An 18856-nucleotide genomic window follows, 5' to 3' on the forward strand; every position below is an offset into this window, starting at 1 on the left:
CCTTCTGCTTTATCCAACCCAAAGAGATGATAATGGAAACAGGCATTAGGTTTAAGTCCTGTTTGAATGCCGTGACTATGCAGGAAATGTGGTCTCGTCTCCAGAGCCCTTTGCCAAAGAATAAGAGAGCCTCCCGTGTATGTCCCTTCCCTTCTCTTTGTTCTTGGCCCTGTGTTAGCTGGCACCAACCAGGGTTGGGTGTTTTTGGCTTGCCAGTGTGCCTTGTGGTCTTGGACAGTATCTGTGTGTGGAAAGGCTGGTGTATTGTCTCAGTTGTGTGCTCTAGAGGGAAGAGATTTGCTCCTCAAGATGATGAGAAAGGGGATGTTTTGGATTCAGCTGGTGGCTTTTCCAGCATTTGATTATTATCATGTGTGGAATTTTCACCCACCCTGTTTTTAGACATGAATGACTATCAAGGCCATAACGCCCTTCCTTTCAAATGGCAGTGCCCCAGAAACAAAAGGAAATATGGCTTCAGATACTCTGCTGTGCATCTTAGACTTGGAGTGACAAGTCATTATGAAAAGCAACCCTTCTCGACTGTTTTTGTGTCCTGTTGCTTTCTTTGAGATCCAAGGAAAAGAGGCAGAGAGGGAGTTATAAGTATAACTTAGCTATTTTAATAAATCTTATACAGTGCATGGTTATATCATTGTCCTTCGTTCAATTACATTAATGTACAGTACATTATAGCGTTATCTGCAGGCAGTACAAATATAACAGATGCACAGCTCAGTCATGGAAATTTTTAAAAGTGACTTCTGCAATAATAAGGTCTACTGATATATTTATTTTATGAAAGGCTCCGTGGGTCCTGGCTTTACAGAACTGCCAGGTACACTTCTATTATAATCCCAAGTAACTATAATTCTGTGTGATTTGTTTGCCTTTACACCAAAAGATGAGAATGGTGGCGTGTTTCTGAGCTCACTGTTTGTTTTTATTTTCATTTTAGAAATGATTTAGCCTCCTGTGCTTCTAACACCAATGATTTGCCAGCGTTCACACCTGCTTCCCATCTCCACCCTAATCCAGAGCCAGGGCTTCTCTGGAGGATTGTCCTCGTCATCGCTCCCTGACAAGGTGAGTGCCCTTTGCAAAGCCCAGCCGCTGTGGCAAGCCAGCAGGGTTGTGACTGAAAACATGATCCTCCTCTCTGAGTTCCCTGCCTGCACCCTAGTTCTGCTGGTGTCCTAACAATGTCCCCTTTCAAGATGAAGAAAATATATAATCCATTAGAAACATTTTTGGGAGAATAAAGATAAAATTGGGAGGTGCCTCGGTATTCTCAGATTTAGACACGCGTTCCCCAGCCACTGCTTTACAGCTGTACAGCTTTTTCCATTGAATGTGCAAGGACAGGCCCAGACTGTGCAAAGGCTTAGGCACGTGCTTAACCGTTCAAGGAGGTGGGACCGCTCACAGCACGTGAAGGGAAGCACGTGTGTAAGTCTTTGTGGAGTCCGGGCCTGAGTTCCCATTCAAGCAAAGTTCAGGGGTGTGAGTGGAGAGAAAGTCAAAGCCTTCCCGGTCCGTGAGCCGTTCCTGTCGGTGCGTTTGCTTTACTGCATTCCTATCAAGTTGGTCTGGAAGTAAAATATAGATATAAATACAGCATCTGCCAAACTTGCTGGGGACAGGATATCTACTGTATGTTTGCTTGAGCTTTTAAAACTTTGAGTAAATTACTGATGCATAATCACTTAATTACGTCCCTAGGGAAAGGGATTTTTAGATATTTAGGAAGCATTTCTGGTTACTCTTTGCAATGAAAATGTGAAGGTGGAGATGGGTGGCAAACACTCAGGGCAGGGCTTTGGGTGTGACTGGGTTGGGAGCAAATGGTAGGGGCTGATCCCCTCCTCGTTTGAGGCCTGGCTTTGACAACACCGCGATTTCGCAATACAGGGTCCGTGCCGAGGCGAAGGGTGGCACGGCTGCCCTCAGCCCAGCCTCTGCCTAAGCAGGGATGATCAGGCTGAGCTCATCTATTTGCAGGTTCAGATCACTTCAGTTGTCACTGGAATCCTACTCTTTATTGCGCAGTGAGAGCACATCTCCACTGTTCAAAGGCAGCACGAAGTGGTACACGTATTTAAGGAAGCAGCCAGGCTTGGGTAATGTATTTTGCAATTCTAGCTGAACCCAAGGAGGGGGCACGGCGGGACAGGAGGAGGACAGTGAACTGTCGCAGGGCCTTGGATATCTGCCATAGAGAAGGAAATGGAAGGTGGGGCAAAATACTTATTTCTGTAGTCCAGACTTTAAACATTCAGGCTGGCTTGGTCCGTGCCGTGTGCCGTGCCCTCTCTTCCCCAGCCACGCTGGCGAGGGGGTTGGGAGCAGGTACAGCCCTTTGAGAAAAGCTTTGCGGGGTCTTTTTTGCTTTATCTAGCTGTTGTCGTACATTCAGACAGGTGAATTCTGCTCTGGTCTGATCGCATGCACGTAAAATTTCAGTATAAAATATATAGTTATAAAAAAAAATACTTCATGCAATATTAAAACACCTTTCCCAAAGGGACATGGTCTTATCGTCTACCCTTATCAGCAACGTTCCAGAAATTGTCCCTTTGATGGCAATTACACCACTAAGTGTGGCGCACTGCTGTCTCTGGTCTGGACTGGGGATCATTGCTTTCATTCCCTTTTCCTGCACTACTGTGACTAAGAGCTGAAATAAAGCAGATAGATTTTAATTAGCAGAATCAATCCTTTCCTGGCGACGCTTCATGATTTCTTGGAGCTCTGACTCCCCTCTGCTTTTCTAGAATGGAAACAAAAGAGGAAGTTTGAGTTTTATGTTCAAGCTGTAGTTAAACGATAATATTTAAGTAATGCTGTAAGAGTAGAGCTAGTTTCAAAGGGATGAGTGATACCAGTAAGAACCAGATTCACTAGTGGAGACAGGGTGATCTGCCTTACACATTTGAGGCCTTTTTCCTTAAGACTTCTCAGCATTTTTAAGTGCTGTGGGGTTTTTTGGCTGTGTGGGGTTTGGTTGGTATTTTTGGTTTGTTTGGTTTTTTTTTTTTAAATTGTGTTTCTTAAAATGTCAGTTTAATGGGATATCTGACACTGCTGGTACAGGTCCCCGTGCGGGTAGGAGCTGTCCAGAAAGCTACTTACCTCCAGTTGGTTTTTCTCCACTGTGATTTTACTGTATACTCTGTTTCCCTCGTCACCACACACTTTCTTCAGCTCCTCTCTGTTGAGGGAGAAGAGCTGAGCTCCAGTAAGGATGCCAAGGTGTTCCACTGTCCTGGGAAGGCACAAAGCGAGGAGACGGTAATGGCCTCTTGCCAGAGGTGAGGAGTCAGAGATAAAAGGGCTGGGAGCAGCTGCTGTGCAGCCTCTGCACCAGGACCGTGTCACATGCAAGGCCGTGGGGCTGTGCCGGGGTGGCAGCTGTTGGGTAACCCAAGCGCTCGACGGGGATGACAGCAAACCACGAGGAGCAGGGGAAGCCAGCGTTGCCCTGCCATCCAGTGTGTACCCGGCCCCTGGGTATTGCAGCCATTTCACTGCAGCTGCATCGCATTTGGGGAGCAATCCTGGAGCTCCCCGTAGCTCGCTGTGCTGGCTGTGAGCTGTAACTCAGAACCCTGACCACCTGCAGCTTTTCAGTCCTTCCCTGGTGGTGGGAAGGTTTGCTAGTCCTGGCTCAGGGTCTGGCTCTTTCTCAGAGATACTTTAGGACAGCTTCCCCAGAGACAGGCAGTCACCTGGAATTTGCCTTTCAGGCCATGAGTTTAGTTAGCTAATTAGTGATTTTTCTTTAAGTTCAGCACCCTGAACTGGCTAACTGAGGCCAGATGAGCACCGGCGGTAGGACCTCGTGCAGTGTTTGGCTGCGAGTTGCGTGAATAAGTAAGACCTTTCCTTTATTTGGAGCTACTCGTTAGGTCTTTTGCTGCCCTGTCAGACAAGGTTTATTTGACAGTGTGTACGGAGGAAAGGGAGTCAGTTTGGGCTCTGAATGTACTGGTTATGTAGCCTGGGCTGGATGTGATTGACATCTGTTTTGCAACACAGGCTCTGTAAGTAAACACAAGTGACTTGCAATCCCTTGAAATGTTGCAAGCTGCCTCCCCCACTGCTTTTTAAAGCAAGGACGAGCAATTCACATGGTAGAAAAGCAGATCTTACTCTTTGCTGAATGACTTTGCCTCCAGCCAAGCTCTGACTTCTTCAGTGCTGGATTCAAAGGTGAGGGGCACAAAAACTTGCTGAGGCTTCTCCACTTTGAAATTCCGATGGGGAGGCTGAATTTTATTGTTTGTGATCTTCTTTAGCAACTCATCATTCAGCTCATCCATTTGATGAATAAGTTCTGGGGAAACAAGGCACAAGGTAGAGAGTAGGGAATGAAATCAAGTGTTCAGTCACAAATCCTATTAAATTAATGTGCTTGTGAGGAAATTGTAAAGAAGAGCAGAGTGTGGCTCAGCATTTTTTTTAGCTCTGTAAATACACCAAAGGAAAGTGCTTATTTTTGTATTTTAGTTTTAAAGAACAGGCTGAAGTGCTTTCCTAGCCATAGGCTGAGCAATGGCATTCTGACCCTCAAACTTCCATCAGGAACGAGTGTGTAAAGGGAGACCGCCGCAGTTTTGGAGGCTGGCAGACTGCTGCAGCAGGCTGAGGGAATCTCTCCTTTCCTCCAAAGCCAATACTCTCAACTCCCTTCAGCTTTTGAAGCCTTGCTTTCTCTTTGGGAGAAACCTACATTTCTGCAGTTCTTCTCCACGGTGATGGAGAGGAGGAATCGCAAAATAACAGCCAGATGCAGCCATCACTGAATCTGAAACGCTGCTTACGGGTTTCTTACAGCGCGACCGTCCCTCAGAACAAGGGCATGGTTTGGAACAAGCACTGCACGTCTGCGAGTTTGGCCCCATTGCTTCAGCAGCATCTGTTAAGCTAACTGAAGTGTCTTGGAACAACCACTGCTGTTCCTGGGGAACGTGTGCTCACAGAAACTTCTCAGTTAAGTCCCAAAAAGCAGAGCCACAGTGCCAAGCTCTCTGGCCCCCTGGGGCTGCTACGTGTGGTGTAAAGGGTGCCGGGCGCTGGGAGCGCGGTGTGGGACACGTACGTTCTTTGGCGTCCTGGGGAGAGTTACGTGATAACATTTCACTTCCCCATTTATCCCCAGCGTAGCTGGCAGGTAGCTTGTGGGTTGGGCTGGACGGTCCGTATCCCCTGGAGCTTGGGTCTCCTTTGTACCTCTGGTTGGACTAGGTGACAAGAAAGGGAAAAATAGTGTAAATATTTTTTTTTGCCATTTTTTTGTTTTCTTAAACTTTTTGCCTCTGGGTCACGATAGCAAATTGCGGGACAAATTGCCCTGTGCTGATGTGAGGCTGCCCAGTGGAGGCTGATGTGGCCTCAGGTGAAGCTGCGTGGAAGAAATTAATTTCTGGGGTCTCATGGGAAGGAACAGAGGCCAAAGATTGTGTGAAGGTGTTTACACCCCTGGAAAACACAGCACGCTCACCACATGGAGAGGAGTGGGGTTTTATTGCCTCTTACTGCTGTGGATGGCTGCTCTCAGTGTGACTCGGCCCTTCAGCCTTTTGATGCGCAAATTGCTGCTGATAGGACTTCTTGGAGATGGAGAGCAAGGGAAGCAAAGGGATTCTTGTATGAAGAGGAAACAAACAGAAATCCTGTTTGAAGCCAAAGCATCACTGCTCTAGTAACGGGATGTTAAGTGGGACCACTGCCAGGTGCCCGGAGCAGTCTGGGAAGACATTTTTGACACTTTCTTGATTAAACTCACAGGGCTTTTGTCCAGAGGCCTGCTGGGCACTTTGTGCTTTGCCCAAGCTTTGAAACACCAGTGGGGAAGCAGTTCCATGCTCCCTTAGGGCATTTAGAGCTCTCCAGCTCCACATCTTTGCAATGCAAGCTGCTGGAGAGCAATATTCACTTAATATTCACTCAGTTGGTATTTCCATCTTCCTCCACTCCAGGAATTTGTTTCTGCTGCTGAACTGAACTGGATGAGGGAATCGTCTAATTTAATTTAACCCCCAACAAAAATCTCAACATTTTAGTGGCAAAATTTGCTTTTATGGCTGTGTTAGCTCTTTCTCCTGTTGGCAGCCCAGCCCTGAAAACAGCAGGGTTTTGCAAGAGAGGAGGTGGTAAACTGCTTGGTGAGACCTTCTCTGTTGGGATGACACGTCATGGTGCTGGGCTCGGGGTGGGTGTCCCTTCGAGCTAGGGTCTTGCTTCATAGCAGGCTGCTGCCTGTCCTGTAACCCTGCTGCTGGTGGCAGGCAGTGTGCTCGGCATCTCAAAGTGGGAGGAAAGCATAAAGCTGCTGTATGGATGGGAAGGATAGACCTCGTTTGGGGAGGGGGAAGATAAATGGTGGCAAAATGTGAGAGTTTTATCACCAGAGACTGAAGAATCTCCAGAATCCTGGTTTATCTGCTTGTGAGGGTTCATCCTGACTTGTGCAGAGCATCCTCAGAAATCTAGGGAGGTCTAGTTACAGGATTATTCTCAGAGGCTGATTATGCCCTGCAGCTGGCTAAATATTTGGCTAAATAGTGGAATATCACCTGACTACAGACCTGCTCGAGCTCCTCCAGTTTTACCACATCCAGGATGTTATAAGGGACGTAACCAGCCTGCCCGCTCCGGTTGAGCAGCTTCCACCACTGCTTATTATCTTCCAACACCTGAGAGACGGGGGAAAAAAAATAAATGTGCTAGTGAGAACATCAGATTTCTGGCACACACAAAGGGCATATGGTGGAAATAAACCACAGAATAACATCACTGGGGCCAGGAGCTGGCAGACAGAGCTGTTGTGCTCATTTGCCGTTCGGGACTGAAGCCTTTCCTGAAAAGCATCAGAAGTTATCCTGATGATGAACAGGAGAGCATCTCTGGGGGAAAACAGACCTGGGGTGTGGAAGAACTCACAGCTCCTACTTAATTTGCCTGTTTCTCCATCTTTCCCCTCCCCACCAGTGACTGAGTTTGTGTTGTCTTTTTGCATTAAAAAAAAAAAAAAGTCAAGAGTAACTCCTGCCAAAGACACTGGAGTGTTATAATATAACTTGATCACGTTACATCATAACACAATCCCATCGTATCTATGACGTGGCAAGGAGGACTGCCTGTTGCTGAGATATCACCCATTGCACCTGTCCCCCTGCTCCTTTCAGCAGCCTTGTTTCTACACAGAACTGTGATTTGTTTTATTTTTTAATTTAAGTGATCTTCCCAGAATGGATGAGCTTTGCTGGCAAGACCCGCACGTTTCTCATTCTAGCTACATTTTTGATCAGAAGTCAGTTTCTCCAGTCATAGATCCGTTACAGTTACGGTGTAGAGCAGGTCACATCCTACACTCTCCAGATGCCAATAATACTGTGGGAAGAGAAAGTTGATGAAAAAGGATGTTTTCATAGAAAATAACTCCTTTGAGGGGGAGAGGTAATAAGGAGCACAGGCCCAGCAAGTGGGTGAGCAGTGTGCCACAGTGACTTGTTTTCCTTCCTCCTCGTTGCTAATTAAGATGTAGCTGACGTGTTTCAGCTGAACAGGTGACCCAATGCATACAGCCAGCCTGCTCCAGCTCAGAGGTAAAGCTTTACATCTGAGCAAAGCCTCGTGGTGCTGCTCAGAAAACACCAAGCGAAAATGAGTTGGCAGTTGCCAGTGTCTGGAAGTCTCTCTGCTGCTCCTGGGAAGGGGAGGAGGGCACGCCTTTTCCCGCTATGTTCGCCTACCTCCAGGATTTCGTCCTTCAGCACTGAGAGTTCGTTGGCATTTCGTGCAGTAAAATCGTAGCGGATTTTGGCGTATCTCTTCGGCAGAGCCATTCCCTGTGCCTCAAAATTCCTGCAGGAGAAAAAAAAACCAAAGGAATTTTAATGGAGGCCCATTTAATAACTAGGGCAAAAGAGGGTTCACTGGCGAAAGAGGAGTGGTGAAGGCTGTGTGCCAGTGCAGGTAGAGACGCTTGTGTTTGTGTTAGGAGGGGGCTGTGCCTCTTTGCCACTCTATTTTGAGGAAGAATTTCACCCCTCATTTTATGTTTGGGGGGGAAAAAAAAAAAAAAAAGCTGTAGAGCTGTATGGTTAGTGGCCTTACTGGGGTACTGTGAGGCTGCTGCTTTCAGGGTGGAAGAAAAGACTTCTACCCCTGCCAGCTGCTGCTTTGCAAGGACTGGGGAGACTGAGAAAGCACAAAATGCTCTGATTGCACCTCCTGTGACAAAAACATGTGAAACCCTCACGTTCTGATAAGTGGAAACAACTGCCCTGTATGCCAGAGCAGGGGGGAGGTGGGCACTAGCGCTGGGGGAAAGGCTGTTGGAAATGAGTGTAGGTAGAACTGACTGGAAATCTGTGGTTTTTCATCAGGTGATGAATACTGAGCTACCGGAACAGAACTCCGCAGGATCTCAGAAAAGTGAGTTTGAATGTTTCTATTCTAAGATACGTTTGGGGGAAGAGGAATGTGTTTGAGTGTTTTGCTTGGGAATTTCTGACATAAGAATAAGTGGCCTTCAATGCTGAACTGGTTTTTCACTTGGCGAGAGAGACAAAGTAAATGTGGTAGATTGTTGAAAATGGTGAAAAAGTGGAATGAAAGATTTCCTTTGACCCAAACTGAAATGGTTTCTGTTTTCATAGCTTTTTGGGGGATTTTTGCGGCTCTCATATTTTTCTTCTCCAGTTAAAATGGGTGTACTGTTATTTTTTTTAATTCCAAAAATGTTTGTGGTATGAAACAACTATCTTGCCTTGTTGTGTAAGGGCAGGTAGGAATTATTTTAATGCACCTTCTGTGGATCTTTCTGCTTATGGAACTGGCACAGCTACACGATGCAGAAGACTCTTGGGTGCCATTTCACAGTGGCCATGCCAACAGAGGGTCAGGTTCTTCTCCAGTTTACGTCAAGTTCTGTGTAACCTGCTGCTTCTGGCACTGCTGGCAACTATGGCTTTTAGCCTGATGTTTTTCCATTGCTGAGTTCTTGGGTTTGGCCAGTGATTTTTAAATCTGTGATCTGTGGAAACTCCATCCTTTGTGGACTGCTTCTGAGGCATCTGTAAAACCTGACTTTGCAAAGCAAGCCCATTGCGTTTAGTTTCAGTTCATCTTACTCTCTTCATTAGATAACTTTTGGTGCTCTGAAAAAAGTTGAAACTACTGGTTCAGTGGTTTGATATCATGCCAGTGGCTGTAATGATGTCTTTAGCTCACTTGATCTGGGACAACTCTAGGTCTAGTTACAGCCATGTGCGATCTATAAATTAAGTCTGCAGCGGGGGAGAGCTTGGAGTGGACTCAGATGGAATCCACCAGTCAAGAGAGGGAGTGGTGGCCTTACCCAGCAGTGCCCTGAGGGCAGGGAGGGGGAGGAAAGGTAGAAATTACTTCTGTAGCATTCCAGAAGGTAAATGAGTCATGAGGAAAGAGGTGGCAGCTGGAGGAGTTTGTGGCTAATGTGTACTTTGCATGCACCTCGGTTTTACACAAGCGCCCTTCAGTGATGATTGTAATATTGCCTGGGGCTCTCATGACACTTCTCTGCAGCCAAACACCGTTCTGTAAATAACAACACTGATGCAGGGGTATTTTTGTTAATATAATGTCTCTTGCTTAGAAAACTAATTTAAACTACCCTGCAAAAAGCATGAGTACTGCAGGAAATATGTCTGTCCCAGGACTGTGATCTTGGGCAGATTTGGCTGAGGTCTGCTCTGGACTGAAGAAGGCATCTAAGCACATTCTCAATTTCAGCATCTGCTTCAGTGCTGTTAGCTTTGATGTTTTTTTTTTTAATGTTATCCATAAGGAAAACTTGCTATTGACAGTCTGAAAGGTAGGTGAAAAGGTACAACACCTATCCCAGGAGGAAAGAGATCATCGTTTGCTCTTCCGTGAGCTCACACTGTGGTTAAGCCTGGGTGGTGTCTCAGTGAAACGGTCATCGTGGAAAAAGGCACGCGGTTAATTTGTATTCCAGGACTCTGTACTACGATTTATAGTTTGCCTGTGCTGAGACTAACAGGTGAAAATGTTTCCTTGTGTGCATTATCTACCAGTCATTAAAGACAGACTTACATGTGCTCATGTAAACTAAGTTCTCTCTCTCATTTTTCATAACCTCACTGAGAAAACTGGAATTGGAGAAGAGAATCAGTTATCGTAATTCTTTCCCTACTCAACACTGCATCTCTACCACTTTATGGTCCCACCAGGACCTTTGATGGGGTGAATGAGAAGAACAAGTTATTCGCTGATATAATTGGATTTAAGGTATTTTGCTGTGAATTTGAACTTTTTTGTAGTAACAGAGCTTATGAATCTTTTAGATTGGAACACAATCACTGCAAAGCAGGCTACGGCTGAGAATTCATTTGCCATTTGCCACGAGTTTGCTGAAACTCGGAGGTGTTGTGACTATTGCAAAGGCGTAAGCCCATGTCAACAAGCAAGAAGATGAAAAGACTCTAAACTTTGAACCAAAAGTACTTTCATAAAGACTTGATACCACTGAGTAACTGGTGATGGAGAACTAGCAGTGGGGCAGAGCAGTTGGCTAAGTTGTGAAAGAGCCGTCTTTCCCTTGGACAAATGCGTGAGGCGAAGGGATAGCCTGGTGGGCTCTGCGTTGGGAACTGAGCTTCCCAAGACCCCCAAGGAAAGGGGAGGAGGAGTTCTCCATCGAAACGTATGGAGAACAAAAGTGCAGCGCAGTATCTTTGGCACAATATCCTTTTGGTGGGCAGAAACAAGACCTACTGATGGACTAATTAAGTCAGTCAATACTTTTGCCTCTTGTGGTGGCAAACATACGTAACCCACTTCCTTATGGAGCTGCTGGTGATTAAAAAGCAAACCCTATTTACATGAATAATCCCTCGTCTGATCTTTGAGTTCTCTTGATTTTGTTAACAAATCTGGATTTATAATGGCAGAGGGTTATCTACCGGGATGCCAAAACATCCTGGTGTCGTGATACGCTGCTGCGTGTGTTTATGAGGTTACAAGGCAGGAGCTGAGGCACCGTGGCCCAGGGTGGTGCTGGTGCGTTACCTATTTACATGCTGAGTTACGTTCTGTTTGAAGGCATCCACAGCTTGCGTCTGTTCAGCGGTCTGGCCGCGCTTGACCGAGGAGTTTCGGTAAGGATACCCATTGGCTGATGAGAGCTGGAAAGGTGAAAATGAAGTCAGTTGTTACCAGGAAAGGGGAAGGCTGTATCAGGGAAAAGGAGAGTGAGTGGTAGACGAATCATAGCCTAGAAGCTTTTGGTCACGATGAGGTGCACACCAAAGAAATGTTCTTCAGGCAAACCTGTATCCATGGGGCTCAGTTACGGTACAGTGTCTTATTTCCTGTTGATCAGGACGTGAGGCTCGTTATTGCTGCCCTTTACTGGCCTTATTTTCTTTCCGTGTTTAACTGGAGTGACTAGATCCAACTGAGTTTTGAGCTCACTACTTCTTACGCACAACCGCAAACTCCACAGATCCATCTCTCTGAAAAAGGGGGAGGGAGAGGAAAAAGAGAAGAGGATGACCGGGGCACAAAACTAACCTCTTCTTGCAAGTGTCCAATGTCTATTTCCCAGGGAGCTCCGCGGAAGATTTCCATGGGTGGTTCCCAGCCACTGCGGAATTTGGGGATGTAGGTGGGGATATTTGCTTCTCGGGGCCATTCGGCTCTAGGACATGAAGCGGGGAATACGCGGTGAGATTCACAAGGAACATGTTTCTGAAAGCATGTCAGGGAGAAGCAGGGGCATCAGGGCATCCTTGACTCTGACACGGCTACAAAATCAAGCATCCTGTCTGCCCTTCTCAAGAGCCTGGGCAGCCTGGTGAGACAGCAGCTCTGTCCTCACCTGGACCTGGTCCATGTCTCTCCGAGGGAGTCCCAGAGGTTGATCTCTTTTGGTGTCAGGTGTCCTCTGAGGAAATCTGTGGCGTCTTTAGAAAGAAGCGGGCTGACGACAGACCTGGCAAGCTCAGGGCCACCACAGCTGCTGACGACCTGGATTACACACAAACACACAAAAATATCAGAGGTTTTGCAGGAAGTGTTTAAAATATCGAAGCAGCACACACAGAGGAACAGAAATCAAAGACACAAATCAGTGGCTCTGATTGTTTGGAGTCTCCATGCCTGCCCACTCCAAAGGAAGCCAATGTACCCTCCATGGTGAGTACCTCTAAAACCTGGCTAATTCACGTTAAACTTGCACTTCCAAAGTTCTCCTCTATGCCTTCCCATGAAAGGGTGAGATCTCATAACACAGATGAACTAAATGAATGGTTTGCTGCTACGTAAGAGGGATGCTGTATTCCCTCAGCACCCCCTTAGTATCCTTGCACTGCACTGATAGTTCTGGAATGGCAGATTCTATTAAGAAAAGGCAAATAGACAAATAAGGCAAATAGTTCCTGACTAAATTCTCCAAGGTATAAAATGAAAGCCGGACGGCAAGCCTTCGTGCCAAGGGATGGTCTGGCTCCTGTTGGCAGCAGGTAATCCAACTCTAACCCTTCTGTGATTCTATGAAGATTTTTTTCTACTGGAATCAAAGCAAGGTCTGATCTAAAAATTAGCCATTGTTAGAGACAGGATACCTCGCAAGCTGGCACTTTAAAAAATTGAAAATCACTTGGTATTTCTGTGTCCTTCTGGCTTCCTTTTCAAGTTAGGATTTCTGCTTCCTGTTTTCAGTGCAAATATTGAGCCACGTTTGCTTGAAGGTGAGGTCAGGCAGATTCCCAGTGGGAACCTGGCTTGCACTTTTGTTCACAGTGAGTCTTTGTTAGTGCGGTGGAAAGATTCGTATTTGCTAGGGTTTGTGTATTTAGTTCAAGCTGGAAATCAGACCAGAGGCCAGAAACACCGGCTTTGTTGCCTCTAGACTTTACTGGGAAAGCTTTAGCCAGTCGTGAGCAGTCTTCTGCCTCTTCTGCATAATCTAGCTGCCTGTCAGCACAAAAGCAACACTAGAAATAGAAAGTGAGTTCCCAGTGAAACCTGTGAGTAAGGCTTACCAGTTCCAGTGGCCCAAATAGGAAATGCACCAACTCTGAAGCGCTGGGGTTCTGGATGTGCTTTCTCAGTTTGGCCTGAAAAGAGAAAGGAAACCCGGTTCAGTCCTAACGTGGTTCTGCCTTCTCTGTTCTGTCACACGGAGGGGCTGTTGCTGACTGCTATTTGCTACAGTTAATAACGCAGCCTGAAAAGGAAACTTCCACTTGAAATCGGGGACGGGCAGTAAGGGATTGAGGAGTAGGAATCATTCTGGTTTAGGTAACTTATATTTTGTGTCTGTTCCTAAGGGCGTTGAGTTTCAGGAGGGATGGAGTACCTGCTCTGTTAAAAGCAGTCCCTTTGAATCTATTTTGAGCAGAAGCAGAAAACCTTTGGCTTCTTTTGAAAATCTTAGTAAGGAAGGGCCAGGTCTATTGCTTCTGACTCTGGCAAAGCTGAAAATCCCACTGGTTCCCACAGAACAAGGGTTTGCGAGGTCCCTTGTAGCAAATTGCTGGCGGAAAAATCTCCGCCGAGGTCTTGCCTGCAGCAGCTAGAGCTGCTCCGGCTACTGAAGGGCTTGGTGTTTGGAGTACACTGTGATGGGATGGAGGAGCAAACGCTTAGGATTGCTGTACTGAAAGAATTGCATTTCATTCACAGCAGTCATGTTGAGAAACCACTTCAGTTGTGCTTCCTTTCAGCTCTCGTCTGCTGTGCCACTGGCATTGCTGCAGCAGAAAACAGACTCCCTCCTCACTGCCAGGATGCAAGGCATTTTAAATGCTGGTGGTTAAACGTTCACGTGGAGTGGAAAGTGTGAAATAACCGATGGCAAGAAGGTGACTGAATTAAATGGCACCTCACAAGGATGTGGCGGCCACGTGGCACGCGACAGCGGTGCTGGGGCGGGCATGGCAGCACTTCACCACTGAATCCCTGCTCTCCTTACTGGTCCCCAGCCTCCTGCCAGGAGAACAGCTGCTCTTTGTGGGTTTTCAGGTACGCAGGCAACAAAGTCCAGGGCCTGAGTGCAGGGAGAGCTCAGGCATGTGAATTAATTCCCTACATGTTTGCTCCCACGCTGCTGACAGGGGAGCAGCAGCGGCGCTGGGCTTGGGGGCTGTGTGCCAGAGCATTTGCACAGACCCACAGCCTTGGTGACTCCTCAGCTGCTCCTTCAGGGAAGGTGACATCCCGCTGTGCAGGCGTGGCGTAGCCTTAGCGGGGCACCTGATCGGTTTGTGTGAGAGCACTGATCGCTGGCCAGAGCTCACACCTCCAAGACTCAGTCCTGGTCCTGAGCCGGCAAAAATGATGCATATATGCTTCTAAAAGAACAGACCGGAGCTTGGTGTCCCGCACTGAGGTTGTTTACAATCTCTGTGGTTTCCTTACTAACAGCTTCAGGAGGGATCTTGTTAGGCTGTGTCTGCTGGGCAGGTTTGGTCAGAGCTGACAGAATTTCCTTCTGGCTCATTACCCGCCTGGTATCGCATACTTCACCAAGCGGAGCTGGCAGCACTGGAACATCTTTATGCTCCTGCTTTTCATTCCCTCCCTAAGATGGCAGCTTCTCCAGGGGAGAGAGAGCAAAGCCGGGACCCCCAGGACAACGGGGGACATCAGTTCCTGTTAACCAGAAGCTTTCCAGGCCCCTGTCTGAGGCAGCTTTACAGATGCTCTGTAGACAGAATTGGATGAGAACAGTTTAAAGTAGATAGGACCTTTTCTTTTCTTTTTTAATATTTGCAGTCCTCTGTTTTATGGTTTGTAAGGATAACCAGGACTACAGCTCTCTCAGAACTACGCAGATTTTATAGGCCACAAGCAGAGGAGAATATCTGGAGTGGGACATCTGCATAAGCCTTTGCATAGCTATCGGCAGGGTGGGCAGGGCAGTTCCCAGCTCTCCGAGCTCACACCTTCCCAACTGCTTTCAGTCAGGACTGTGTCTGAAAGGAGACCCAGGCATTGCAAGGCCCCTGGCTGCGCAGTCCCGTCCTGGACTTTACGCTTCTGGTTTCAGTTTAACAACTTGGCCCAAGAAACCTGCGCAAGCCTGACACAGTGTTTGTGCTGGACTCTGAAGAATCTGGAAGTCACACCTTTGTCCCTGGGTAGTGTTTTCAGTTCAAATTTCACTCTGAAGGCTCACTGCTGTGATATATGGGAAAAGGGCTGTCACTGCATGGGACAGAAATACCCTCTGCGTCTTACCAGGAGGTTAAAAGCCAGTTTGGTTTTCTGGAAGCAATCGATGAACTCGGCCTCGCTTGGGGGTCTTGCTCGAAGAGTCAGCATGCCCTCTTTTATGAGAAGGTGGAGAGAAAGACACGAATTAGAGCATCCTTTTTCAGGGACCTTTCGTCTTGCTGGCATGCAGAAGACACAGCAGCAAAGGGTGCTGAGACTAGAACTACTAAAAATTAAGGTTCAAGAAAACACAAAGTCTTTGTGTTGGAGGCTCCACTAGGCTCTGTGTGCTCTACAAGAGGTCCCCACAGACCAGTAGCACCTTCCAAACTGGTGTCGCTGCTGTTGGGTCCATAGCCATGCTGGTGCACCAGCCTGGCCTTGCTGGGGTGTAAGCTGAGGTCTCCTCCCAGCCTTCATCCCTGTGTTCCCCGTTTGTTCTAGCTGTTGCACCGTACCTGCTGGCCCTTTCTTCTTGTTCTTCTTCCCTTTCTTTCTTTGGTTGAGCTGTTTGAATGCCTCTGCAGCCTTCTGGAGCCTGGCGACAAACACTTCAATGTCATCCAGCGTGCAGTTGAGGATTTGCTGTGAGGACAGAAATGCAACAAACCAAGGTGAAGGAGAGCCCAAGTGGCATGCAGCTGGGGAGCCCCAATCCCAGAGCGTGCTGCTCCGTGCCCGCTTCATTTCCTGGAAGAATGCACAGGAATGGGGAATCCAGGCATGAAATGAAGCTGAAATCATCACTTTCCAAACACAGAGCTGTGCCTGGTTGTGTGCCGCACTCATCAATGTGACAAGTGACCCTGCTAATGGACGTTTGGAGCATAACCCCGAGAGCGGGCTGTGGGCTGGGGAGGAGCAGGCTTCCTGAAATCAGCAGAGGATCAGATCAGAGGAGCTTGTAACTGACCCAGGGGTGGAGCTTTGCCTTCCTTCACCTTGTATTTGAGAATGGTAGATATCAGTTTGACAATGACTAGGTTACGCATAAAATGTCTGCTCATGGAGACGCCCCTTGCTTCCTTTTTCTCTCCTCCCTCTCCTTCTGCCCATTGACTGCACTGGTTTTGTTACCAACCGTTTCTTTTTCAATCTTCTGTGCTAAGACGGCTCGGGACTCTTCGTGGTCGTGACAGCTGGAGCCTCGTCGTTCGTAGTCTGCGAACAAGGGAGGGAGAGAAAAATATATCTACTATGAGAGGTTGAAAATAGGCTCCATTAAATGCAGGGATCCAACTCCCAGCTTGGTTTATTCCAGGTTATGAGAGCGCCTCAGGAGATCACAAAGAACAGGAGGTGGTCAAAGTTACCAATTAAATCTTGCAAGGTCACAGCACCTGCTCAACAACCGTCTGTGTGGATATGCTGCCTGATTTCAAGCAGAAGCAGTGAGTGAATCGTGAAGAGCATCCAGCTGTTAGCTACGGGCAGAGACCTGCAAGCCTCGCTCTCCGGATGTGTTGAGTCGCGAACTCCTTTGATGCGTCTGAGCTGACTTATGCCCTCAGAGGAGCTGAACAGCCACCGCACACATCGCACAGCGCTCCACCTGCGTGTAAAGTGTGATTAGGTGAACTCCCCCTTTCTTCTAACCTCCAGCTTGCCACAGGAGCCTTCCTTGTCCCAGAGGCTCCAGTTTAACTAAGTAGTAGTTGGGAAAGAAGCAATAAGACCTGGAAGTGAATGCAACTGTCACTTGCTAGAAGGGCTTGTGCACAGATCAGCGTTTTTGTACAAACTCATGTGCCGTCTCTCAAGTGTTTTTAATGGATGTTAAAAAATCCTCCTGCAATTAATAAAAAACAACACAGGCACCTCCCAGCTTCCAGCAGAGAGACACTCGGTGAGGGGGTGATATTTCAGTGTGAACAATTGCTCAGGTGGCCTCTTGTGAGAAGAATAAAGTGTCAGCTCAGTGAAATGGGCTTCGAAAGGGCCGGGGCAGCAGGATATATAAAGTGGGAGAACTGGGGAGGCAGTTTTGACAAAGGACCATGAAAAATGGACGTTGTCTTTACATGTTAAGATGAGGTGATTAGTTTTGACAGGTTCTGCAGAAAAAGAAATAAGAAAGATTGCAAGGCAAGCAGGCATCATTCAAGGCTTTCTCCTGTCATTGTCCTTCATGCCAGGCTGTATTCTCAGACCCAGAAATCCTGCCTGGGTAAATGCCCAGCTCTGCCGATGTAAGCAACGGACTTAAAGCTTTGTGCTAAGCGTCCTGGGAAGGGCAGAGTGAAGGGTGGCCGTTTAATTAAAGCCCGCTGTGCGTTAGAATATAGCTGTTTATACACGGTCCAGCTCTGAAATACAGATCTTGTTTTCATGATGCGAAGCTGGACCTGAAATAGGCTCTCTGTTCAGGAGAGAGCAGCTGCTTGGCTTCAGATCCCATCCCAGGGAAGGAGCGTTTGCTCTCCTAGGCTGGTGTTTGGAGGGTCTTACAGTATCCTGATCACCTGTTTTCCCTGAACCTAGAAATTAACCCTGAGAGGGTGGTACAGTAGGCAGTGATAAGACAGGCTTACAGTTTGCTTGGCATTTTAGTCATTTTGAGTTTTTGTCAGATAAAAAGCTTATTTCTGTTACTCCTTTCTCAAAAGGGAAATACAAGTTTTTTTTCAAGCCAGCTCAAACAGGCTGGAGTCAGGATGGTTTTGGAATAAGATTTTAGATTAGCACACGAGAGAGGTGAGTTCAGATCTGCATTTCCACAATCAACTTTAGGAGAATTAATGTGAACTACTTGATTTCTGCTTGGCTCCGGTCAAGTCAGCAGGGCCAGGAATTTGCCTTTCTGACCAGGTCTGTCTTGTCTGTACGTTTTAAGATTACCAGTGCCTGGTCCAAACTTCATGTGATGGCTCTGTTTTACGAGGAGCTTTCACCTCTTTGGGGAATTTCAGCATCCCCAAAACACAGGTGTTGCTGCAGGAGTTTCTAGGAGCTTTGATTTATTGAGCTGTCATTGAGCAGAAGATGCCTACTGCTAGCCCAGTGGGTACAAACGTTTGCTGCGGCACAGATTTTAGGCATTTATAAAGCACAGACAGAGATGCCACAGAATGTTGTGCCTTTGGTGTGTGTCTGTGTGAAAATGCTGGGCTTCCACGAGCTCCAGCAGTACAGGGTCTGAAGTGACCACAGGCCGTTTCAGGAGGATTGGCTGCTGGGCTAACGAGTCCCCCATCCCCAGGTCAGACTCGCTGAGTGCTCCCAGTACCTGGATCGTGCTGGGAAGGGGGTGCCACGCGGTTCCTGTTCATCGCTGAGCCTCGCATGTCGTGCTGGATCGGGATGGGAGCCGGCCCTTGCGGCGGTGGGAGGATGGATTGTCTCTGCCTGATCTTCTCTTGGTTTGCTCTGCAAGGGAAACAGCGCAGAACAGCCCTGTCACTGCCGATCCTGTTTCTGAGAGACTGATGTGTGAATCATTGTAAATGGAGCTGGTTTTTTTTTTTTAACTCCCAGCTCTATCCTGCCATACTTACTTGAGTGTCTGTGGCCGTATCTTCTTCCCATGCTTGTGGTCTGCCAGGGCGCTTTCTATGTCCTCGTGAACCATCTCCGCCTCAAAGATAAAACAGGGATGTTCTTAAGGGCTTTGATTTGGAAAGGATTG

The 18856-nt window shown here is 47.4% G+C and overlaps 1 protein-coding gene across 2 annotated transcripts in view; it reads right to left on the reverse strand.

The window, feature by feature from the left end:
• Nucleotides 1–600: 600 nt before the first annotated feature.
• Nucleotides 601–18856, reverse strand: part of EPS8L2 (EPS8 signaling adaptor L2) — a 56669-nt gene continuing 38413 nt past the window's right edge. For both annotated transcript variants that reach the window (XM_086750120.1, XM_086750121.1), the window contains 15 exons: nucleotides 18726–18805; nucleotides 18458–18597; nucleotides 16313–16392; nucleotides 15690–15816; nucleotides 15256–15344; nucleotides 13056–13130; nucleotides 11891–12039; nucleotides 11584–11710; nucleotides 11080–11195; nucleotides 7758–7869; nucleotides 6591–6698; nucleotides 5102–5243; nucleotides 4153–4336; nucleotides 3133–3265; nucleotides 601–2770 (listed from right to left, as the gene is read on the reverse strand). In XM_086750120.1, coding sequence (XP_086606246.1) covers nucleotides 2699–2770; nucleotides 3133–3265; nucleotides 4153–4336; nucleotides 5102–5243; nucleotides 6591–6698; nucleotides 7758–7869; nucleotides 11080–11195; nucleotides 11584–11710; nucleotides 11891–12039; nucleotides 13056–13130; nucleotides 15256–15344; nucleotides 15690–15816; nucleotides 16313–16392; nucleotides 18458–18597; nucleotides 18726–18805 — 1734 coding nt within the window. In that variant the 3' untranslated portion in view covers nucleotides 601–2698. The remainder of the gene's footprint in view (nucleotides 2771–3132; nucleotides 3266–4152; nucleotides 4337–5101; nucleotides 5244–6590; nucleotides 6699–7757; nucleotides 7870–11079; nucleotides 11196–11583; nucleotides 11711–11890; nucleotides 12040–13055; nucleotides 13131–15255; nucleotides 15345–15689; nucleotides 15817–16312; nucleotides 16393–18457; nucleotides 18598–18725; nucleotides 18806–18856) is intronic.

Source organism: Chlamydotis macqueenii, chromosome 5 (genome assembly GCF_036417535.1).
Source record: "Chlamydotis macqueenii isolate bChlMac1 chromosome 5, bChlMac1.mat, whole genome shotgun sequence".
Taxonomy (NCBI): Eukaryota; Metazoa; Chordata; class Aves; order Otidiformes; family Otididae; genus Chlamydotis; species Chlamydotis macqueenii.